Below are 25,699 nucleotides of genomic sequence, written 5' to 3'. Positions count from 1 at the left end.
ATCCCAATCATACACAATTGCTATTATTCTAAAATTTCAGGTGCCTCCACCAGAACAAGATTTTGAATAAATAGTTTAAAGGACCCGATTTTCCACTGCATTGCATCTTCTCTAGTAATTCTGCAACAAACAATTCTTATGTAGTACAGGTTTTTACCCATTTTGAGCAGATGAAAGTAATCACAACCAATACCAAATGTGGGAGCAACTAGTGCTTTGTAACCTGAGTCATTCCATTTCCCCACTAACTATTTTGCAGTGAAAACACCGACAGCAGAATGTGATTCTTACAAAAAATAATATATTATATAGATTCAGAATAAATCCACAGGAACTTAACAATTAGAATTTAATTTGCATCTGAGGTTAGTCTTGGAAAAGGCAAAAAATTCAACCACCAACAAAAAGTATTTTAAAAACACTCCACCAATTCTGAATAGATATAGTTTGTAGTTTCATTGTCATGGTACAGCATTATTAACACAATACACATGCATAATGACACAACAAGGCCTATTCCATTCAGCTATTATTACCACAACAAATACTTGTGGTTGAAAATTTAATTTTCTGGGTTCTCAAAAATCATTCTTAGCTTCTATAATAAGGGTTATGCCTCTTTTATTTATTAAATCTTTTGATCACACAAAGACAATTCTGTTTCTGATGTAACTCTGAAGACTTGAGTGAATTACACTAGACATGCATTTGACTTGTACTTAATCTAATAGTGAAATAAGGCCGAAGAACATCATGAGGGAGATTTGGAATCAAATTTCCCTCTCTCCACCAACACTGATTTTATCTATGGGCAGAAGTCCAACAGATAGTGGGTATTCCCCTACCACAGCATTCTTACTATTCCATCAAATAGAATCATAGACATTAGAGATGGAAGAGACATATTGGGTCACCTTGTGCTGGTATAGGATTGTTCTCTACAGAAAGAGAAAAGAATTGTACACTCTGGAGAATTCAGAGTTCTACTACAGGATCTTCTACTCCTGGCGTGCATGCTGGAATTGAAGCCACAGCACACTCCAGGTGGGCGTGCAGGTCTTTTGCACATATACAATGATTAAATTCTGAGGTTCTCTAAGCACATTAAAATCACGTGTATATTTATGTTGCGAGGTATTATGTAATGCATTCAGTGGGAACTGGCTGGCACAAATCAAGTTGAATTACACAAACACACTACACTTTGAGAACCCTTACACCAATTAAAGTGAACAAAAATTGAATTTGTGTAGGTTCTCTAGCGCCTTTTAAAAGATGAGGACACCGACGCGTAGAGACCAAATGATTTGCCCAAGGCCAAACGTGAAATCAATTGCTGGGCTAGGATCAGAACCCATTTCACTGACTTCCAGCTTTGTGCTTCCTTCTCAGTTCACAGTTATTTCCTTCCACGAAATGTACAAGGGTCTGTTCGACAACAGAAAACCAGTTCAGGATTTTCTTTGCAATGTTCCAAAACCAACTCCTCATGGTCACCGACACGTACTTCAGGTTCTTTAACACCAAAATCAGTTGGCAGATAAGGGAGCAGCAAATCAGCTGGCCTCACTCACATACATTGGAGAGTGAAATTCAAAGATAAAGCCCAAACTGATGCCCAGGTGATGTAGGTTCTGAGTCTCCCCTTCTATCAATTTCATTGGTAATGGCATGGAGATGTAAGATCCGATTGGTCCATAATCTGGACTAGGAAAAGAGTAGCAACTAGCTGAAGGGAAAGAAAGAAGGGACTTGACTGTCAAAGCAAGGAGAGGTCACAGAAAAATAGGAGAGAAAGGATAACCCATATCCCTAAAGTGATGGCTAGCCTTTAACACATGGCCTCTGCTCCCATCAGTATTTCTTTCTGGATGGGTTATCTCAGGAATTTATGTTCTCCAATAATTACCTTTCAGAGGCCTTCCACTTATCTTGCAAGAGGAATTCGCTAGTAACCTGACCTGCATTGCTCATGCTATTGCCTTCCACCTCCTCTAACCTTTCATCTCATCTCTCAAGGCAGAAACAGACCACTCTTCCCAGACCTGCGGTGCTGGCTCAGCCAGGGTTGGTAAAGTTGATAAAAAGAAGAGTTTTAGTGCTACACAGATATTGATGAGTTTAAGGGCACATGCAGTAAAGTGTTGCCAGAGGGTTAAAATCCCTCCTGAAGTGGTGTTACATTATTCAGAGCTGAAAGATGAACCAGGTATTGCACAATCAAAAGAGTCATTTTAATCTGAGAGCAAGTTTTATTATTTTACTGCCATTGTTCTCGGAGCCAGTCAATGTGTGTTTTATTAACCCCTGTTGGACCCTCTGTACAGGCTCTCTGCTTCTCTCTTATCATCCCCCATCTTTCTCTGTCTCTCTATATATAATCAATTTCCCTCTCGGTCAATTTCCCTCCAACATTCTAATTCACCCCCAGTCACGAGAGCAGCAGTATCAGGGTAGGTGCTTTCCCAAAGTTCTTGGAACAGTCAGAGCTTGTTCTGTGGATGCCCAAGACGGTCTAGCAAATAAACATCTCTGCAAAGCCACAGTAACCACGCTCATGCCTGGCCTTACCATGAGGCGAACTGAGGCGGCCACCTCAGGTGCCAAACTGTGAGGGGAGCCCCACTAGGACCCAGAATGTAGAAAATTGTGTCTGCTGCTGGTGCATATGTATTCTCTCTGAAGTACCATGAGAGGAGTAGAACAGGAAGAAGGCACAATTGAAACCTTTCAAAGTTTTGGCCCAAGCGAGGGAGTATGGGGGCATAAGTTGAGCTCTCCGCCTCAGGTGCCAAAATGTTGTGGGCCAGCCCTGACTAGTCTCCTGATCCCACTCCCACCTGTGCCGTGCCCCTTTGCTCCCCACCCTCTGGGGATGGGGCTCAGTGCACTATGTATATGTGTGTTCTTCTTGGCTTGTGCCATTCTGAGGATGGGGAAAGTGTTTTCTTCTGAGTCTGCCTGGCTGCCCACTCCATGGATCATCAGGAATCATTAAACTCAATTTATGAAAAAGCTACGAAAAAACATGGAAAACAGAAGAGAGAGGGTGTTGCATTGCATTGCATAGCAGCCTGCCACCAGCTCACAAACGCACAGTAAAGCCAAATTGATACAAGGGATCAAATTCCAAGCACAGCATAGGTATGAGAGGACCATAGCCACCTTCTGACAGATACTTATGGGTTAATCCTCTCATCCTCAGCAAGTAAGAGCTTTGCTGCTGCACAACTATGCATCCCCTCCCTGACACACCAGTTTGTCTGTTGTGCCAGCAAACTCCCGAGGACTCTGCCAGTGCAAATCTGACCATGCCGGTAACAACCAGTGAACTCCAATTGTCAAGCTCCTCAGAAGCCTCTCTCTGGAGCATCTAAGCCATTTCACTGGGCAGCCACTGAAGTTAAGTCACTGCCTCCAAAATGACCCTATGTCCATCAGCCTGTGAGGTTAGCTGAGAACTCACTCCTCACTCCACAGCACAGAAATGGGTTTGTAATAAGACAGGAATAATTGTATTAACAGAGAGTGATAAAAGAATGGCCAACAGGTGTGGTTGCAAATAAAACAAAACATGCCTCCTAGTGACTAAATATTTATTTCAGCAGGTTGCAATCTTTGTCTAAACAAGTTTCTAACCTCTTGTCAGATTCCAGCTACTCTTGCCTCCCAGGGTAAGAGGATCCACCTTTCATGAACTTAAAAGGTGCTGCTCTCCCTTGCCTCGTAAGTGGTGGATGACTCAAATGTCTCTTTGCCTCCCTTTATTACTTTAAAGTTCACTGTCTCTATTTCAAGAGGCAGGAATGCTTTTTGAGTTGCACATGCCATCCCCTATAGAGATCATTATGCAGTCATCTCCCCTACTTGCTAGATCAATGGCTTTACATTCAAATGTATTTTCCTTTGTCCTCTGCAATCAGACAAATAAATACATATTCCCTTCTCTATGCCAGGCTAGGCTTTGAGTGCCTGCCAAAACACAGTGTAAGAACATGTTTCCACCATGTATTTATATCTCTTTCTACACACCCCGTACATACACCACAAATGATTTTCAAGGCCAGCGTCTGACTGGCTAGCATAGGATACTTCACTCGGCACCTTTCAGATGCACATTACGACAACCATGTGTTGGGGCAATGAGTGTGTCAGGCCAGATGTGAGCTATGATATGGTGTGCCCTTTGCTAGTTGGCATTGAGGAACTTCCAGGGTCATAGGTCTCTCTCTCTTCCTTATCCTTTGGCAATATTTGCTTGCCATGCCAATAAAGTCTTACTGAACTGAACTGAACTGAACTGAACTGAACTGAACTGACACTGGGCCAGCCTTTGCCCTCTGTGCATATGCTACGGCCTGGTTGTATCAGTTTGTGGAAGCAGTGCTTGTCACTTTCTGTTATGTAACAACTTTGAACCCCACACACACTAAGTGATGCTGGAACGAGGGTGCTGCCTCAGCCCCTGCCTTGAAACAGTAAAAACAAACACCAAATACCTGGGTTCCATCAGCAGTACTTCCTCTACAACAAATGTCCCAGCATCCCTGCACACACTCACTCCTTTATATACTCACACATCCACTGGAACAGGACAGTGCCACCAGAAAGACAGCTGGGAGGGCATGAAAAAGAGAGCAGCATTACACTCCAGTAGGGGCGAAATCCCATGAGTACTTTGCCACTGTCTGGATTTATGTTCAGAATTAACATATTTCCAAGCACAAAATTCTCTCTCCTTTGAAAAAGGAGGAGGAAGAGGAGAAAAACCACATTCCAAGCATTTGGCACAACAACCAACTTCCCCAGCAATCCTCCGGGAACAAAAAGGAGGGGAAAAGTTTGTCACCACACAATTTAAAATAACCTGTCTGTCCTGGCTCCACTCTGTCTCAGGGGGTAGATCCAAGAACTCGCCTCTCCCTCCCGCCTCCCCATACACACCCATCAGGGCTGCAGGCTCAAAGCACTTGACATTTAGCAGCAGAAAGGAAACAGCTCTGAAGGATGGGATATGGGGGAAGGGAACCATCCTGCCATCCAAAGCCATCCCATCTGTAGGATGGATCTTGGTAACCGCACTGACCCCGCACTTTGTGGGGCTTGCAGGGCCCAGGATAGACCAGGAGACCTGGGGTCAGCAGCAGGGGTTGGACTTGCCCCCCCACTCACTTGTGGTAGGAAGTGGAGCAGGGGGCCTGGTGCCGGCAGCATGGGTCAGATCTGCCCCTGCCTACACCAACCCTCACCCACGTCACTCTGCTTCCCATCATCGGTGAGTGTGGGGAATAGTTCCACCTCTCCTCCCAAGGACTCTGCCCCAAGCAACACAGCCAGGAGTCAGGAGAGAGGAGCGGGCTGGAACTGGGTCAATCCGCTTCCAGCTGCCACTGGCTGAATGCAGGGGCAAGCCCAACCCCTGCTACTGGCATCAGGCACCCCCTCTCTGCCTGTCTCCTGGGCCAAGTCACTCAAGGGAAGGGATGGAATGGAATGGAGGCAAGATGGGGGCAGAGTAGGGGTAAGAAGAGGCAGGGCAAGAGCAGAGCATGGGTGTGGGGCAGAGCAGGGGTGGGAATAGGTGGGGTAAGGGTGGGGCATGAGAAAGAGTGGGAGTGCTGTCCCAGTACACACACTACTTCAGGACTTCATTATTTGTAAGCCCAACCCGATTTGGAGGGCTCTGATTCATGGATGATTGGCAATGCTGCAGATTATCCTTGCCTCCACAGTCTTGAAGCTTGGTGCCCACATCCTTAGTAGGCAAACTCTGATCGTCTCCCTTCAGATTGAACAATTTGAGAAGAATTCTGCAAGGAGAGCTTCTCTGAACTTGCCTTCCAGGCCTTCTCCTGCAGGATCTTTCTTACTAATAATTTATATAAGTGCATATAATGTTTTGCCCTCCGATATGAAGACCAGGGGCCAAATTCTCCATTGCCCTGCACCTTGCACAGACATTTACATCAGGGCAAAGTGTATTTAAAGCACTACCAAATCAGAGTGGGAATGTTTTACACTCACTACACTCAGCGACGACACAGTAAAAGATAAGGGAGAATTTGGCCCAAGGTGCCCATACGCAAGTTATTGGAGATCAAGGACACAACCCCAAATGGTTGAAAACAATAGGTCTGATTATCCACTGCCATGCATCATGTGTAGACACTTACAATACAAAGTAAGAGGATGGTCCAGGTAAAATGTAATCACTCTGATTTGGCATTTTTAACACCCCTCCCCACACACACACACACACACACACACACACATACATACACACACACATACTTTGCACAGATGTACGTGAGCACAGCCAGTGCAAGGCAATGAAAAATAGGACCAATGTAAAGGGAGAGTAGATAACTGAAGGAGAACAACAGCAAAAACATCGATCTGCATTCATCCATAGTGTGCACTGACATTACTGAAGTTCCCAAGAAATGAATATTGCCCACTGTATTTATATAACAAGGTCAGGAATCTCCAGACAAGAAAGAACCTTTTGACCTTCAAGTCTGCCCCATATACAGTAGCTTTAATCCTCTTACTTGGCCTTTTTGTATCCTCTCTCTCATGCTCACATGATACATGGTATTACAAGTGAGCAACAGTGAGCACATACACTAGGACAAGCCCACTACACTTTACATTGCACTGTTCATCATATCTCTGGGAATCTTATGAGATGAGGCGTGGCTTGGTGCTGGAGTGGAAGCTGTGCTGCATTGTGATGCATGTGTATGGCTTCCACAAATTTGTCAGTCTGAAGTCCTGACTATTCATGCTCAGCACCAAGAAAGTCTGGATTCGTGCCACCACTCACTAGGTCGCATCGAACGCTGGGAGAACATAAGAGATCATGGAAGTTATTTTGTGATTCAACCTCCAACGCCGTTAGCAGTCAGGGCTATGTGGCTGGAAACAATTCCAGTTCCAAAACATGGATTTGTCCATTGGGAATGGAATCATTGGCTTAATTTTAGGCCTGATCCAGAGTGATGCTGAATTCTCAAACCTCCCATCATCTTCAGTATCCTTGGTGGGTTCATAGCACCTTTCAGAATCAGACTCCTTGGCTAAAGGAGTTAAGCAGATGGCAAATCACTTCTCCACACCACCAGACAAACATACTCTAGTCCTACTTTGAATCATTCTCTGAATAATCAGAGTGACTATTTCAAAGCACCATGTGACCTGATGAAGCATAGAATGCTTTCCAGGAAGTCAGAAAACTCATCTAATGGCCAAAATAACACATGGTTCTGGTAGTGCCTGCAGGTTTGAGCAGAGCTTCTCTCATTCTGATTTACAAACAAGAATGCAGAGCAAATAAACCAGAGCATCTGGGATTCCTCTTTATTCTTCCAGACAGCCAGGGGGAAGGGTAAAAAGAGGATGGAAAAGAGGAAAATAGTCCTCCATATCAGCAATCAGAAAGAGTTGGAAGTAAGAAGAAATTCCAATTTCAAAGAGCCACAGAACAATCACGGCATAATGATCTGACATTGCCCTGAGATATTTGCACATAGCTTGCCATCAGTAGGTGATCGTGTGCTGCAGTAGCAAAGAGAACAAAGCAACAAAGACATCACAACACAGTGTCAGGAGGCTGCTGCACAATGGTGGGTTTGTGACTCCCCCTGTGAATCCAACTAACAACAAAACACCTCCATAAGTTTAGGAGAGTATATATTACATGATGTTTTGCATGGACTGGTTTACTTTAGATGAGTTGCAGGATCTTTTCATTTTTATAAGCCCGGAGGATTCCTGTGTTTATTTTCTATTATGTAGTCTTAGATACTATGGCTGAAGAACATTCTTTTTGTGGGTAATAATTGGGGGATCCTCTTCTTGATTCTTACATTATTTTCTGAGGGAAAGATTTACTCAAAACAAAAGATAGCAGTTATGGTCCTTTTTTTCTAATGCTCCTGCTTTTGGTCTCAAAGGGCAAAATGTAAAAAGTGTCATCTACAGAACATACTAAGAGAATAAGTCTCCAGTTCCTAGGCAGCTGCTGTATAGATGTGTCCTCAGTCCATCCTCTCAAAGGAACTTCTGTGTCCCACCCCATTCATAGCTCATCCATCAGACTCCTTGGCTTTATTGATCAGCTGATGAGGCTTCTCAATTTGCAAGGTGCATCCAAAAGTGGAGAAACAGCTGGAAACATCTTCAGCTCCTGGCAAGGACCTATGGCATAATCCCTAGAAGATTTAAGGTGACATACTGTGCGTGTGTGTCTGTGTGATTATACATGTAATTCACTATAGATGGGCAGATTTTTAAACTTTGTAATACATAAAGATGGACACATTCAAATCTTTCTGCTGTAGGGCTTTGGGGTGGGCTTTTGTTCGTGGGTTTGTAGATCATGCTGCACATAGTGCAGCTTGATATAATATTGAAGAGGAACCCCATGGAATGTGGCTGGCGGGAGGATTTAAGAAAGAGAGCTCACCCCAAGTTACTTCTTTTTAAAATCATGTTATTGTTGGGAGTGACACTGAAAAATAGTTCCATATTACTGTAAACATCTGCTCTCTTCAGATTAATATGCAGTTTGTGCAATTGTCTGCTCTGCAGAGCCAAAAGTTACTTTAGCAAAAATGATTGATGATTGTCTCATAAATTCTGATTCCAGAATCATCACAATAAAAAAGGAGGTAGGATAAATCAACCCTCAATGGTTATTAGCCAGGATGAGCAGAGATGGTGTCTCTGGGTATGTCTACACCAGTGTTTCTTAACCTTTCTTTATAAAGTACCCCTTTTTAAAAAAAATGTATAAGTACCCCCATTATCTACAGTTTTCAGACACACCATTTTTTTTTCTACTGTTGCAACACATTTGTTTAAACAACTTAATCGTAGCAGGGCGGGCGATTAAATTTTTGGGTGTAAAAAGTACAAAAATAACAAAGTATGGTAAAACTTAAAACAAAAATTCTTTTTTCTCCAAATTTCAGTTGTGTTGACATACCCCCCAGACTTCTCTCAAGTAACCCTAAGAGTACTCGTACCACTGGCTGAGAAACACTGGTCTACACTGGCCATTTTTCCAGGAAAACTACACTTATGTCCACACTGCTGTTGAGTTCTTTCAACAGAAAGTCGAAAGAACTGAGGTTTTTTTCTGGCGGCAGTAAACATTTTTCTACGAAGAAGAAGCCTTTTTCTGAAAAAGCTTATTTGGAAAAAGGCATATGTGGATGCAGAAGAGAATGTTTTTTCAAAAGAAGAGGTCTCCAGGAAAAAGCATTGGTGGCCATTCAGTCCACAGTAATCACAGCTGAAATGAAAGAGAGCATCCAATCAATATGGACACTGTCTTTTGAAAAAGCACATCACTTTTTCGTTGTGCTTTTGCTGTGTAGATGCTTTCTTTCGAAAAATGTTTTTCTCGAAGATCTCTTCCGGAAAACCTTCTTCCGAAAGAAGCTTGCAGTCTAGACATAGGCACTAGGCAGGGCGGGCCCGAGCCATTCCTGCGCCCCGGACCCCGGGAGTGCGGCGCCGCCCCCGGGAGTGCGGTGCATGCACAGCCCCAGCCCTGGCCGGTCCGGCAGCCCCACGTGGCGCCCCCTACAATGGGGCGTCCCAGACGGTAACCTGGTCAGCCCGTAGCTTGGGCCAGCTCTGGCACTGATTTGCCAGCAGCTGAAAATGGGCGACAGAGGATGAATCACTTGATGATTGCCTGTTCTGTTCATTCCTTCCAATGCACATGGCATTGGCCACTCTTGGAAGACAGGATACTAGGCTAGATGGACCTTTGGTCTGATCCAGTATGGCTGTTCTTATGTTCTTATTCATACTCAATTTGTAATCCACTGTAACTCCCAGAGCATCTTCTACAATGCTATGTTCTGTCAGTTATTCCCCATTTTGTATTTGTGCATTTCATTTTCATTTTCTAAGTGTAGTATTTTGCACTTGCTTTTATTGAATTTCACTTTATTCATTATAGACCAAATACGCCAATTATCAAAGTAACTCTGAATTTCTAATCCTACAATCCAAAACGCATGCAATCCCCACCATATAGGTGCCTTCCACAGTTTTTATGAATGTATTCTCCACTGCATCATCTGAGACATTAAGGAAAATATTGACTAGTACCTCTACCAGAACAGAACCTACAGGACCCCATTCAACACATCTTCACAGTTTAATAGCAAGCAATTGAAAACAACTCTTTGAGTATGGTTTTATAAGCAGTTGTGCATCCATTTTATAGTAATTTCATCTAGACCACATTTCCCTAGTTTGCTCATGAGCGGGAAGGAAGGGAAAACCCAGGTACAAACAACTGATCTCAGGAACATATGGTGGATGGAGTCCCTCTGGGTATGTCTACACTACAGCACTAATTCAAACTAACTTAATTCACCTTCCTCTGTAGCATGGGGCACAGATCACAGCTAGAGGATTCTCTGCATCTTGGGGTCTTCAAAGTATTTGAAGGCTTCAATATCTGAGATATAGGTGAGAGGATTATTCTGGGAGGGATGGGTGAGATTCTGTGGCCTGCACTGTGCAAGGGGGTCAGACTAGATGATCATAATGGTCCCTTCTGACCTTAAAGTCTGTGAGTCTGTGAATTCAAATTAGTTAAGTCGAACTAAGCTAATTCAAACTAGTGCATCTAGACCTAAAAACTAGTTCGAATTAGCATTTTGCTAATTCGAACTAGCATGTCCACATTGAGTGGACCCTGAACCGAGGATAAGGATGGCCAGAAGCAGTGCCGGCAGGGCATCAGGTTAGGACTTAGAGCGTGGAGCTGCTGTCTCAGGCTAACCGAGGGCTGTGCTTAAAGGGACCCGACCCCCACCCCAGACAGACAGTTCTCAGGGTTCCCCGCTCGCTTGTCTAACTCAATGAGGGACAGCAAAGCAGTCCTGTCTTGGAGTGCCCTGAATGCCCACACTCGGCACATCACAGCACTCGGTCATCAGCCCGGCTGCACTTGCCGCAGGCTGCCATCTGGAGGGGGTCAATCGGAGGGCTGCAGGAGAGCTTCCACCCGAGGAGCCTGCAGAGACACCCCAGTCCTCCCCATCGGGGGCTCGAACCCCATTCCTCCCTCACCTCCTTCCACTTACTCCTCCCTAGCCCCCCTTCCTGATGTACAAAATAAAGGACACGTGTGTTCAAAAATAGAAACTCTCTTTATTGAACAAAACTCGGGGAGACTGGGAAAAAGAGGTGGGAGAGGGGAAGAGAGAGGGTCGGAGAGGGGAAGGCAATTAAAATGATCAGGGGTTTGGAACAGGTCCCATATGAATATAGGCTAAAGAGACTGGGACATTTCAGCTTAGAAAAGAGGAGACCGAGGGGGGATATGACAGAAGTCTATAAAAGCATGAGTGGTGTGGAGAGGGTGCATAAAGAAAAGTTCTTCATTAGTTCCCATAATAGAAGGACTAGAGGACACCAAATGAAATGAATGGGTAGCAGGCTTCAAACTAATAACAGACAGTTCTTCTTCACAAAACAAAGAGTCAACCTGTGGAACTCCTTGCTGCAGGAGGCTGTGAAGGCTAGAACTATAAGGGTATGTCTACACTACCCCGCTAGTTCGAACTAGCGGGGTAATGTATGCATACCGAACTTGCTAATGAAGCCCGGGATTTGAATTTCCCGGGCTTCATTATCATAAAGCCGGCGCCGCCATTTTTAAAAGCCGGCTAGTGCGAACCCCGTGCCGCGCGGCTACACGCGGCATGGGCTAGATAGTTCGAACTACGTAGCCATTCCGAACTATCTGTACTCCTCGTGGAAGGTTTACCTAGTTCGAATTAAGCGCTCCGCTAGTTCGAATTAAGTTCGAACTAGCGGTTTGTATGTGTAGCGCCTATTAAAGTTAATTCGAACTAATGTCTGTTAGTTCGAATTAACTTTGTAATGTAGACATACCCTCTTTTATTTTGAATCTTACATCCTTGTCTTATACCTCAGCTTTTAGATATTCCAAACACTCATGCTCTACAAATATGCACAGTACTGATAACAACAAAAAAGTCAAAAGTCATTAGTCAGATTCACAAAAGCACTGAATTTTTTTTTAATAATAAATATGAATCTCTTATTTGTCTTCTGGCTTTTGAGCCTTTAGGTTATACTCAATTCCCACTTGCAAGGTTTTCTCCACAATCAGAAGAACTAGCAGCTTTTTTTAAAAAGAAAGCTGAGTCTCTCATGCAGTCTATGGAACCCAGAAGCTGGGGGCTCTAAGAAAAATCACTAGTATTCACAAGACTGTATCCATCAGGCAGAATAAATATGGCATAGAATCATAGAATCATAGATCTGGAAGAGACCTTAGGAGGTCATCAAGTCCAGTCCCCAGCCCAAAGCAGGACCAATCCCAACTAAATCATCCCAGCCAGGGCTTTGTCAAGCTGAGACATAAAAACCTCTAGGGATGGAGAGTTCACCACCTCCCTAGGGAACCCATCCCAGTACTTCACCACCCTCCTAGTGAAACAGTTTTTTCTGATATCCAACCTAGGCCTCCCCTACTGTAACTAGAGACCATTGATCCCTGTTCTGCCATCCATCACTACTGTGAATAGCCTCTCTCCATCCTCTTTGGAACCTCTCTTCAAGAAGTTGAAGGCTGTTATCAAATCCCCCCTCACTCTTCTCTTCTGAAGACTAAATAAGCCCAAATCCCTCAGCCTCGCCAAAATAGGTCATGTGCTCCAGCCCCCTAATCATTTGGTTGCCCTCCGCTGGACCCTCTCCACTGCATCCACATCCTTTCAATAGTGGGGAGGAGGGCCAGAACTGGACACAATACTCCAGATGTGGCCTCACCAGTGCCAAATAAAGGGGAATAATCACTTCTCTAGATCTGCTTGTAATGCTTCTCCTAATGCACCCTAATATGCCATTAGCCCTCTTGGCTACAAGGCCACATTGTTGACCAATATCCAGCTTCTCATCCACTGCAATCATCTTCTCATCCACTGTAATCCCCAGGTCCTTTTCTGTCAAACTGCTACTTAGCCAGTCGGTCCCCAGCCTGTAACAATGCTTGGGATTCTTCCGTCCCAAGAGGAGGACTCTACACTTGTCCTTGTTGAACCTCATCAGATTTCTTTTGGCCCAATCCTCTAATCTGTCTAGGTCACTCTGGACCCTATCCCTGCCCTCCAGCATATCTACCTCTCCCCCTAGCTTAGTGTCATCCACAAACTTGCTGAAGGTGCAATCCATCCCCTCATTCTGGTCATTAATAAAGATGTTGAACAAAACCACTCTAGAACCAATCCTTAGAGCACTCCACTTGAAACTGACTGCCAACCTGACATTGAGCCATTGATCACTACGCGTTGGGCCCGACAATCTCACCAGTTTTCTGTCCACCTTACAGTCCATTCATCCAATCCATACTTCCTTAACTTGCTGGCAAGAATATTGTGGGAGATCGTATCAAAAGCTTTCATAAAGTCAAGGTATATCACATCCACTAACTTCCCCATGTCAACAGAGCCAGTTACCTCATCATAGAAGCTAACCAGATTGGTCAGGCATGATTTGCCCTTAGTGAATCCATGTTGACTATTCCTGATCCTTCCCCTCTTCCAAGTGCTTCAAAATGAATTCCTTGAGGATCCTGTCCATGATTTTTCTGGGGACTGAGGTAAGGCTGACTGGTCTGTAGTTCCCTGGATTGTCCTTCTTTCCTTTTTTAAAGATGGGCACTACATTTGCCTTTTTCCAATCATCCGGGATCTCTCCCGATCGCCATGAGTTTTCAAAGATAATGGCCAAAGGCTCTGCAATGACATTTGCCAACTCCCTCAGTACCCTCAGCATTAAATCCAGACCTATGGATTTGTGTATGTTTAGCTTTTCTAAATAGTTCTTAACCTGTTCTTTCTCTACCGAGGGTTGCCCACCTCCTTCCCATACTGCGTTGCCTAGTGCATTTGTCTGGGAGCTGACCTTGTCTGTGAAGACAGAGGCAAAAAACAGCATTGAGTACTTCAGCTTTTCCCACATGATCTGTCACTAGGCTACCTCTCTCATCCAGTAAGGGCCCCACACCTTCTCTGATCACCCTCTTATTGCTAACATGCCTATAGAAACCTTTCTTGTTACCCTTCACATCCCTTGCTAGCTGCAATTCCAATTGCGCTTTTGCCTTCCTGATTACTCCCCTGCATTCTCGAGCTATATATTTATACTCCTCCCTAGTCATCTGTCCAAGTTTCCATTTCTTGTAAGCTTTCTTTTTGTGTTTAAGCTCACTAAGGATGTCCCCGGTAAGCCAATCTGGTCGCCTACCATATTTGCTTTTCTTACTGCTCATCGGGATGGTTTCTGCCTGTGCCTTTAATAAGGCTTCTTTAAAATACTGCCAGCTCTCCTGGACTCCTTTACCCTTCATGTTAGCATATCAGGGGATCTTGCCCATCAGTTCTCTGAGGGAGTCAAAGTCTGCTTTTCTGAAGTCCAGGGTGTATATTTTGCTACTCTCCTTTCTTCCTTTGGTCAGGATCCTGAAATCTACCATTTCATAATCAGTGCTTCCCAAATTACCACCTGCATTTACTTCCCCTATTCATTCCTCCCTGTTTGTAAGCAGCAGGTCAAGCTGCACATGGCCCCTGGTTGGTTCCTTCAGCACTTGTATCAGGAAGTTATCCCCAAAATTCTCCAAAAACTTCCTGGATTGTCTGTGTACTGCTGTATTGGTCTCCCAATAGATGTCAGGGTGATTAAAGTCCCACATGAGAACCAGGCCCTGTGATCTGGAAGCTTCTCTTAATTATCTGAAGAAAGCCTCATCTACCTCATTCATCTGATTTGGTGGTCTATAACAATATCACCCCTGTTGCTTCTGCCTCTAAGCATAACCATAGACTCTCAACAGGCTTTTCTTCCTCTATATACTGGAGCTCTAAGCAATCATACTGCTGTCTTAAATACAGTACAACTCCTCCTCCTTTTCTCCCCCTCCTTTCTTCCTGAACAGTTTATACCCCTCCATGACAGTGCTTCTGTCATGTGAGTCATCCCACCAAGTCTCCATTATTCCAGTCAAATCATAGTTCTTTCACTGGGCCAGGGCATCTCACAATGTAGTTGCTAAAAGGGCCTTTTTCCTCAATAAAAGTGTTGTTTACCATTGCACTCGGAACAGAGACCATACAAAAAGTTGATCATACTCCGTGTACATAGTGTTGATCATAGGATATTCAACGGAGAAGGTGGGTAAGGTAATAACTTTTACTCAACCAACTTATGTTGCTTAGAGTGAAGCTTTCAAACTTACCAAGGGCTCTTCTTCAAGTCTGGGAAACATACTAACAGTGTCATAGCTAAATACAAAGGCGGACAGATTGTTTAGAATAAGTAGTTAATATATCTCAAGAGACCTTTTGAGGTGAAGTGGTAAATTAACATCACTGCAGTCACATTGAAGAACACAAGGAGGCAGGGGTGAAAGACAACTGGTGGGGATTCTTAGTGCATTATAGATTGCTGTAATCTACTATATATTTTATAGACTTTGTCTGTCTATTTGATCAAGAACTCCTTCTAAATTATAAGAACTAGGACCAGCATATTCAGTATGCAAGTTCCTCTAAGCATAACTTAAAGCAACATAAGAACAGCCATACTGGGTCAGACCAAAGGTCCATCTATCCTAGGGAACACAACAGGGAATCATCACGAGATCCTTCTCTTGTCATCCATTACCAGACAAACAGAGGCTAGGGACACCATTCCTACCTATCCTGGCTAATAGCCATTGATGGACTGATCCTCCATGAATCTATCTAGCTCTTTTTTGAAGCCTGTAAAAGTCCTAGTCTTCACAGCATCCTCTGGAAAGGAGTTTCACAGGTTGACCGTGTGCTGAGTGAAGAAAAACTTCCTTTTGTTTGTGTTAAACCTGCAGCCTAATAATTTCATTTGGTGACCCCTAGTTCTTATATTGTGGGAATAAGTAAATAACTTTTCCTTATTCACTTTTTCCACGCCAGTCATGATTTTATAGACCTCTATAATATCCCCCCTTAGTCTCCTCTTTTCTAAGATGAAAAGTCCACGTTTTTTTAATCTCTCTTCATATGGGACCCGTTCCAAACCCCTAATCATTTTTGTTGCCCTTTTCTGAACCTTTTCCAATGCTAATATATCTTTTTTGAGATGAAGCAACCACATCTGTACACAGTATTCAAGATGTGGGTGTACCATGGTTTTATATAAAGACAATAAGATGTTCTCTGTCTTATTCTCTATCCCGTTTTTAATGATTCCTAACATTCTGTTTGCTTTTTTGACTGCTGCTTCACACAGAGTGGATGTTTTCAGAGAATTATCCTCAATGACACCAAGATCTCTCTCTTGAGTAGTTCTAGCCAAATTAGCCCCCATCATATTGTATACATAGTTGAGATTATTTTTTCCCAGTGTGCATTACTTTACATTTATCAACATTAAATTTCATTTGCCATTTTGTTGCCTTAGTTTGGTGAGATCACTTAGTTTGGTGAGAACTTTGTGAAGCTCTTCACAGTCTGCTCTGGTCTTAACTATCTTGAGCAGTTTGGTATCATCTGCAAATTTTGCCACCTCACTGTTTACCCCTTTCTCTAGATTATTTATAAATAAGTTGAATAGGATTAGTCCCAGGACAGACCCTTGGAGGACCCTGCTAGTTACCTCTCTCCACTCTGAAAACTAACCATTTATTCCTACCCTTTGTTTCCTGTCCTTTAATCCATGAAAGGACCTTCCCTCTTATCCCATGACAACTTACTTTACTTAAGAGCCTTTGGTAAGAGACCTTGTCAAAGGCTTTCTGGAAATCTAAGTACACTATATCCACTGGTTCCCCCTTGTCCATATGTTTGTTGACCCCCCCCCCCCACCCACCCACCCAAGAACTCTGGTAGATTAGTACAGCATGATTTCCCTTTACAGAAACCATGCTGACTTTCCCTCAACAAATTATGTTCATCCATGGGTCTGACCATTTTATTCTTTACTATAGTTTCAACTAATTAGCCCGGTACTGACGTTGAACTTACCAGTCTGTAATTGCCAGGATCACCTCTAGAGCCCTTTTTAAACATTGGCATCATGTTAGCTATCTTCTAATCATTAGGTACAGCCGCTGATTTAAAGGATAGGGTTTGGAGATTTCCCCAACATCCTCAGCCATGAAGACTAAAGCAAAGAATTCATTTAGCTTCTGCACAATGACTTTGAGTGCCCCTTTAGCATCTTGATCATTCAAGGGCCCCACTGGTTGTTTAGCAGGTTTCCTGATGTACTTAAAAAACATTTTACTATTACTTTTGAGTTTTTGGCTAGCTGTTTTTCAAACTCCTTTTTGCCTTTTCTTATTATATTTTTATACTTCATTTGACAATGTTCATGCTTCTTTCTATTTTCCTCACTAGGATTTGACTTCCACTTTTTAAAAGATGTCTTTTTATCTCTCAGTGTTTCTTTTACTTGGTTGTTAAGCCACGGTGGCACTTTTTTGATTCTCCTACTGTGTTTTTTAATTTGGGGTATACATTTAATTTGGGCCTCTATTAGGGTGTCTTTGAAAACAGTTTGGTTGTGCCAGGAAAACAGGATGTGTGTGGAATGTGATTGCGTCTCATAAAGCCAAACAGAAAAGAGACAGAATCACCATTGCAAGGATAGTCCTCAAAACTGACATAACACTGACATAATGTTGATAGAGGCTGAACCAAGAAGAAGCCAAAAAAAATAGGAGGAACCTGGAATAGGATTGCTTCTCAATAAAACTTACAGAAAAGAGATAAAATTGAGAATTTTAGAGTAATGTTCTGTTTTGGCAATACTGGGCAATAGCAGGTAAATCTGCTCGTCAAATAAATCTGGTGTCTCTATTCAGCCCATGATTTTTAACATCTAGCAAAGTTATGAATTTAAGCTCCTAGGCTTTGTTTTGAAAGATTTGTGCAAGTTTCCTTTGAACTGGTAAGTCAGATACAGAGTGAAAAGTGTTCACTCACAGGTGATTAGGGTATTTTGTCTTTTTTTTCATTTTCCAATGTGAGATCATTTGGGAGTATAGAGATTGTCTCGTTTTACCAACATTGTGAATGATTTCAAAGTCAATAACTAACATCACATCTACCACAATCTCTCTACCACCAGGAGGACAGCTATACAGTCCCTGAAATCTAACCACCAGATAGCAATCTAACCCACTAACAAAGGGAGCACCATCATCCTCCTCAACTGTGATGACTACATTAACCAGGCCAACCAATAACTCTCCAACAGCACCTCCTGTAAAGAAAGAGATGACACCATACCACAGTTTAACAAGGAATTTAAAGATATCATCAAATCCTTCCCCAAATAATTCCAAGAGAAACTCTACAAACTGATTATCCCCCAAGGATCCACTTCAGGAACCTTCTATACAATTCCCAAGATACATAAACAAAGGAACCCAGCCAGACCTCATGCCCCGCCACTCTCACTGAAGGAATAATAGGGCTCATGGAAACCATCATCAAACCACTCACCACACAGAGAGCCAGCTTCCAACTGAAAAGGAGGAAGACACTCCCCACATTCCCCTTACACACCAGAGCCTTGAGAGGCCCAGTGGGAAGGCGGCGGGGGGATGGAGCACCAGCATGGGCTCCCCAATACTGGTGGGGGAGCCCTGAGCCTTGGGGGCCAGATCCAGGCAAGCTGGGGGTCACATCCAGTCTCCGGGCCTTAGAATCCTCACCCCTGCAATACAGGATGTCATCAAACAACTACAATCCATACTTGATGGGGACTTCATTCTGAAAGAAATCTTTCCTGAACATCCTCCCCTAGCCTTCAAACAACCTCCCAAACTCTCCAAGTTCATCATCATAAGCAAGCTCCCAAAATAACATACGGTGCACTTCATCTAGTGCGCTAAATGTCCCCAATAACAACTATGTGGGTGAAACCAGAATCACTACAGTGTCAAATTAACTCACACAGAAAAATTATAAAAAAAACAAAAACACCATATCACCTGTGGGTAAATGCTTTTCACAAAATGATCATTCTATGTGTGACCTGTCTATCCTTGTCAAAGAAAACCTGCACAACACTTTCAAGATGAGTCCAGGATCTTAAATTCATAACATTGCTAGACAAAAAATCCTGGACTGAAAAGAGACACTGGATTTATGGCTTATTACAACAATCTATAAGCCACTACACCCCCACACCGATCAGCTTTTCCTGTCCTCCTCTCTTTCTCCCTCATGAGTTCATGGACGTTAACAGGCCACTTTACCTTGAATGGCTAGGGTTAGGATTAGAAGGGCAACTGACTATTGCTAACAGTACAAGTAGGTTAATCAAATTCATCCCCTCATGTAAATCCATGGAAAGCAACCAAGTGACACCAACGATATATTTGGTTTTACCTTTCTGCCAGTGAAGAACATGGAGAGCATTTTATTAATAATGAAGAAATAAATAAAATAATGATCATAGTGTGTTCTTTGTTAGGCAAGGCTCTTCATGTGGAGTGACCCAGAGCAATTCTCAGATTTAATCTCTCTTCTTCCCCAAACATACAGCTGATTCCCAGTTTAAAATCTTTGATCACTGTTAGGGGTATGAAAGCAGTCCCTGATCTAAGCTCAGATAATTGGGAGAGATGACATTTGGCTTTTGAGGTAGAAGTGTACAAAAAGCAAAAACACACAGCTGGAGTCATGAGCATTAGTGGATTTCATGCACAAGAGAGTGTGGGGTAGAGGCCAACGAAAGAGACACAATGAGAAACTGTAGCCAGTTTGTTCCATCTCTTTAGCTAGATTTCATTTGAGTCAATGGGAATGATTGCAGCAGCTGTCAAGACACACAAGAATCATTTATTTGGCTTTTAAAAATATATCAAGAATGAAGGAAATACTAAAAAAAGTGAACAAGTAGCCTGGGTCATGATGTGTGGGAATGAATAAAAAAGGTGAGTGCCAACTGGTAATAATATGTGGTATGTAAATACGCTTAAGCCAAGGGAAGGAATTTTGCTGGCTTTGGTCCAATGGTGTCAACCATTTGCAAGGTCTGACTGAGATTAACCTGTGGTTTTCCACTGTCAGAGCACAAAGGGGAAAATACAGTAAGTATAGTAATTGTACTGAGGATGGAGCATACTAGTCTTGTTCAAACATACATAATGTGGTCAAAACCAGCCTGTGACCACACCTGGCAAGCGTTCTTTAGCTCTGGAAACGTCCCCAGCAAGGAACTAGCTTGCTTCTCTCTCTCTCTCTCTCTCTCTTTCTCTCACTCTCTCTCAATACAAACACGGAATACAAGAAACACCATCTGTTTCTGAAGCCTATCGCTAGTTAGTTCACCATTCCTTCAGAAACCAAACCAAAGAACAGAATGTTACTGAAGGATAATTTGGGTCACATTCATCACCCCTGGCATAACTCTCCTGAATGCCCTGAGATAAGAAGTTTAGCCATTTAATGCTTGCTGTTTACCAAATTGTATACATGTGTTGGTGTCTTTGATTCTGAGAAATAGTTACATAAATGATTATTATGAAAGATATGAATTTAAGAAGGCCTCATCATATTACAAGGACACACTGAGAAGTCTGTTTGCATGCCCTTCATTCCCATGCCCCATATACACAATCTCAGAGTTGCAAACTATCTTCCTGTAAGTGTGCAATAGCTTTTCTTCAAGTTACAATCTCCACACCAGATATCAGGTCCTGTGGAGAACAATTAAGCCATGATAGGAAGCTACATAAACTTTAGAATCTTTAACTTCTAGGATTCATGGTAGACTTGTGTTTTAGAGAAGAGATTCAAGGGAAGAGCATGTGTGTTTGCCTTCTCCACTGGGTCAGGAGGGAGGGCAGGGAGAAAAGGAACATAGACAAAAAATCCTGTCCACTCTAAGTCGGTGGAGTTATGTTTAAATAAGCTAGTGTTTAATGTAGTTCAATATATGTGTTGTAATATATATTCTGAATATTTGGAACTTTCTACAGTAAAAACATGGATTACAAAAGTATAATAAGGTTTATTTCCTTTTTTAAAAATCTACATTCCAAAGGGAGTCTGAAGTCCTGAAAAAAGACTGCTCCTGTCCTCTGATGAGCCAGCCACTCAGGAACAATCTCCATGGGCTACCTGATAGATTCAAAGGCAAAAAATATTTTTCACTGACATCAGCATAAATAATCTAGATGCATCTATTTGCATATGCAGCCTGAGTTACTATAAACTTGCTCCAGATTTCAGTATTATTTACTTTAGAGGTGGCAACAACAGAAACCGAGTGACTGGCTGCCTGACTTTTCAGCCAATTATGAGCCAAGATTTTTTTTCTTGCATACAACAGTGGCTATTTAACTAGGTTCTTCAGCTTTAGGTTATTCTTATTTTTCAAGCACCTACTAAGGTACTACTCACCTGTCATAACACACAAGGCAAGTTTCTAACATTCAACAACAGTACCCCAATACTTTATTTTGGGGGCAAAGACAAAATGTTGATATAAGAAAAACAGTAAGCACTGCAAGATAGCAACTCTTGCTTTTAACTCCATGTCTGTACAATGTGTCATCCAACAGGATCCTGATCCCAGATTGGGGTTCTGAACACTAATGTAATCAATACAATTTTTCCTCTCTGATATTAATAAAAATTACTCAAACTAATGAGAGAAACTCCATTAACAGAGTTTTAGAAAGGACAATCTACATACTCCCTTTATAAATAGCAATAGCTCAACATGTGTCTTAATGTCATTTTCATTCTGAAAGGGAAACCTTCGAGGACGTAAGTGAAGTCTGCCTAGAATGACAGGCATGGCACTAGTACAGCAGCTGGAAAGAGAGAGCAAGCAACAGGCCGAGAAGGGGCAGAGCTCAGCCTTCAGCTTAGGAAGGAAAGGCAAGGAAGAATGCTAATTAAAGACGCAGTGTGGATGCAGGAGACTCACAAAGATTTTCCCCCTCCCCATCCCAGCCAACCATATGACAGTGCTGCTCTGTGGAACAGAACAATAGATACATTATGCTAACCTATAATTATCCCAAGAAAAACGATAGCTAAGTCAAGGCATTATATTAACATTGTAATACTAGATACAATCCAACAAGAAGCAAACAACGGGGGAGGAGGGAGTCTTTAAACAAAGACTGAAAGCTGCCCAGTACTGAACATCAAAGAGGAAATTTCATGTTCTCTTCACATTTGTTTGGGGTGTTTTATCTTTTATTTAATGATTTAAGCACAATTCCCTCTTTCATGTATTTCTTGGCTACTTTCTAGCCTAATCATTTCCAGTTATGAACATTCTCCTTCAACGCCATGGTGAATCCGGCTCACACAGACCAGATCCCTCTGCATGGATACAGGATACAGTCCAATGCTTGTCTTCATCATATGTACAAGTAACGGGAGACAGGGAGGGTAGATGGAGATATACTCCAAAGCCAGACAACAACAAAAGCAAGCCACTGTTGCCTAAGAGGATGCATAAATCAGGACTCACCGATTTGCAGCATACCACAAGCACTTCAATACCTGTAGTCTGCAGTCCAATCGAATAGGGGAGCCCCAATTATGGGAAGGAGTGAGGCACAACTCACACCTGTCAAATAAAGCTTCTCACTCCTTGTATGATACAATGTTGTGGAAATACTTTAAGAGGGGATTTATATCATATTGTTTGGAGAGCTGGCATGTTGGAATAGATGACTTATTTCCTTTCAAAACAGATTTATACTCAATATATTAACAATAGGAACCCCCAAGTTTTGTATAATCCCCCTTAGGTTTGCATATCTAGGGCAATCTGATGCAAGAAATCTAGTCCTCAGTCTTCACAGCACACTAGCGCAGCGTCCATTTGGATGCTTGTCAACAACCAAACCAACAGAAAAACATTTTTCTTTGTCAATGCTACACAGTCAGTGCTACTCCCTGCAGACCAGAGCAACTGAGTCTGACCCCTCCCAGACACAACATCCTATCCAGCATCTTGCCCCTCCAGAGGAAGCATTCAGAGAAAATATCTGCTAGGAAACAGCAAGGCCCACAGCATTGTCCAAACATGATCATTACTAGCACCATTCTAACAGAATGTCTCTCTCCAGGGTGCACAGAGATATTTTGCTGGGAAACATGCTAGCTACACTGTGCTACATGGGCAGGAGCTATCATCTTTAAACAGTCACTACACTTGGATATGGCCCAACAGCACCTCCAGCTCCTAAACCATGCTAGCTTTTGGCTGCACTGAACCAACCAGGAGGGAACGGAAAGGACATGGCACATTCCCATGTTCTGTCACTCCCCTGCCCTTCCCCCGCCTACATTAAGGAGACAAAAAGGCAGAAAACATCTGCAGGCAAGATAAGCAGCTGCCTGGCTCAACTCAGTGGCACGGGAGCCTCTCTGTTCTTGCTGCAGGTGTTACTAATGTCAGAAGGCCAAATTCTGCATTCAGTTGCACCACTTTAAAAATCCTGAGTCACCGCACTGACTTCAAAGGGACTGTTCTGTATTTTACATTGCTGACACTGACAGCAGAATCTGACCCAGAGGCAATTACGGAAATAAGTTGCAGGTGACATGAATTACCCTAGTCAGCCAAAACAAGAGAGCATAAATACTACTTGCTACAGAGAGAGCTGGATAAGTCAGCATTGACTGTTTTCTTCAGTGAGAACAGAGCAACTGCAATAATAACCATTTTCATAAGGGTACTAGATAGTGGAAAGCTTACCCAAGTCACTTCAAACTTCTCTCTACAGACATCATCAAGCTGATCTCAGAACCCTCCCTCCCCCCCAAACTATGTTCCCTGTGTACTGTGTAGTATGGCAACTCATATTTCATCTATATTGCAGGCTGTGTGCGCTTGTAACTGTGCCACTGAGTGTTGTCAAAAAAGCCACCAGCTGGAAGGGATCCTGGAATGAAATCTATGCAGTTCTGCGGCCTCCTAAGTGATTGCAACTGTGGCAGTTAAACCCGCTAATGTGCTAAGCATTTTCTGGCAAAGCCAGCAGGTTTTGTTGGTATTTTGGGCGTGGGGAGTTGATTGAAAAGGAAACTTTCTCGGCGAGCTTGAGAAGGAAATCGGGTTAAGACAAAAAATATCCACAACCCGGCACCGAGGAAACATCTTGTAAAACTCACTACAATGGGAGTTAAATTTCAGAGATGCCAGAGCAGCCTCCCCAGGTAAGTTAAAGCTGAACTCTTAGGTTCCTGCCAGATGCGAGGAAAGAATTTCCCACTGAAATCAATGGGAGTTAGGTGCCTAAATACCTAGGCACATTTGTGCCTTAGTCAATTTGAAAAGGTAACTTAAAAATAGCCTCTGCCATAACAGCTGCCCTGCCATTGGGCATCCCCCCTCCCCCCCCCCCTACTAATCTTTGTGGTTTTCAATCATACTTTCCTATAGTTGGGTATTTCTCCCCTCCCCGTTCCTCTATGGAAAAATTCACACAAACACTACAGATGAAACTGACTATATGCAAAGTGCTATCAAAAGTACACAGTAAATCAACCTGAAAAATAGGATACAGACATTTTCTGATCTGAACTGTAGCCCTCTGAGTTGGGTAAAAAATGTCCTGAGAGAAACGTGACTTAAGCTGATGCCCCTATAAATATTAGTGTTGGAAGATGGCTAAAAATAAAGGAGGGTAGAAATAGTAATAGCCAAATGATGAAGGAGTCAGTGAAGCTTTGTCATGAATAAGGCTTTCGGGACTTGATTCTTTAGTAGTAGTAACCTCCTCATATAGCATAGTTGATGAGGAATGTCTTTGGTAGGGAAAAGAGGCTGCTATGGAACACTGAATTGGCTTTAGTCTCACCAGCGAATGGGGCCATTTTGCAAAATAATGAAGTTTCATGCCTGCCATGATGTCATTTCTGTCTACTTACTGGCAGGAGAGGAGTAAAGGTGCTGTACATCTAGCAGATGAAGGGAGACAAAGGGAATTTGCCACCAAAATGGTTTTCAGAACAAAGTTGAATAACTGATAAACCCTCAGCACAGCTGAACAATGCAGCACCTTAGGTGTACAATTGATCAGCAACAGGTGAAATATGAATGAGCAAGATGATGAAATAATCCACTTTAAAAAAAAAACAGACTTTGGCTTTTGATCCCCTTTGGGGGCTGTAGAGACGGCAAACAGAGCCTGCTGACAAAGGATAGCTTAGACAGTTACTGTGCAAGATTGAACTTTTGGATGGAAAAAAACACACTGTCTTAATACCAAGTATTTCTGAAAGGAGCTACAGGATAGAAAGAGAACACACTCCTAGATGAACACGCCTCCTTTTCATCAGGGCTTTAGGTATATTTATAAAATGTTACACTATGCCACATTTTAAAGTAAACAGGGGAAAAAATAAAGGACACTTCAAATCCCATAAAATCACCTCCAGCCTCTCACCCCCTTTATCATAATAGACCCTTCCCTCTCTGGAAAAGCCTTGCAGAGTATATCAGGCTTGCAGGATATGCTGACGATGAACAGTTTGGGACTCTGTGGAACTGAAATGCGGAGCAAATTCCACAGTTGCACACACAATGAGAACACTTCACTGCTTTTCCCTGCTTAATTAAACTAGAGGGCTGTTAGCTTTAGTTCTCTGGAGATCTCATCCATCACAGTATG

The 25,699-nt window shown here is 42.8% G+C and overlaps 1 protein-coding gene across 4 annotated transcripts in view; it reads right to left on the bottom strand.

Moving 5' to 3' along the window:
* The window catches only part of DPF3 (double PHD fingers 3), a 228,061-nt gene that overhangs the window by 137,138 nt on the left and 65,224 nt on the right, over positions 1-25,699 (bottom strand). Inside the window, exon 1 of one of the 4 annotated variants that reach the window (XM_025188288.2) lies at positions 4,500-4,820. The exons of the other annotated variants lie outside the window; for them this stretch is intronic. Within the exon in view, the coding sequence (XP_025044073.1) occupies positions 4,500-4,510 (11 nt within the window). The 5' untranslated portion in view covers positions 4,511-4,820. Of the gene's footprint in view, positions 1-4,499; positions 4,821-25,699 lie in introns of those variants that run through there. 4 annotated transcript variants of the gene reach the window in all.

This window comes from Pelodiscus sinensis, chromosome 4 (genome assembly GCF_049634645.1).
Source record: "Pelodiscus sinensis isolate JC-2024 chromosome 4, ASM4963464v1, whole genome shotgun sequence".
NCBI lineage: Eukaryota > Metazoa > Chordata > Testudines > Trionychidae > Pelodiscus > Pelodiscus sinensis.
This window is presented reverse-complemented; position numbering and strand designations above follow the sequence as displayed.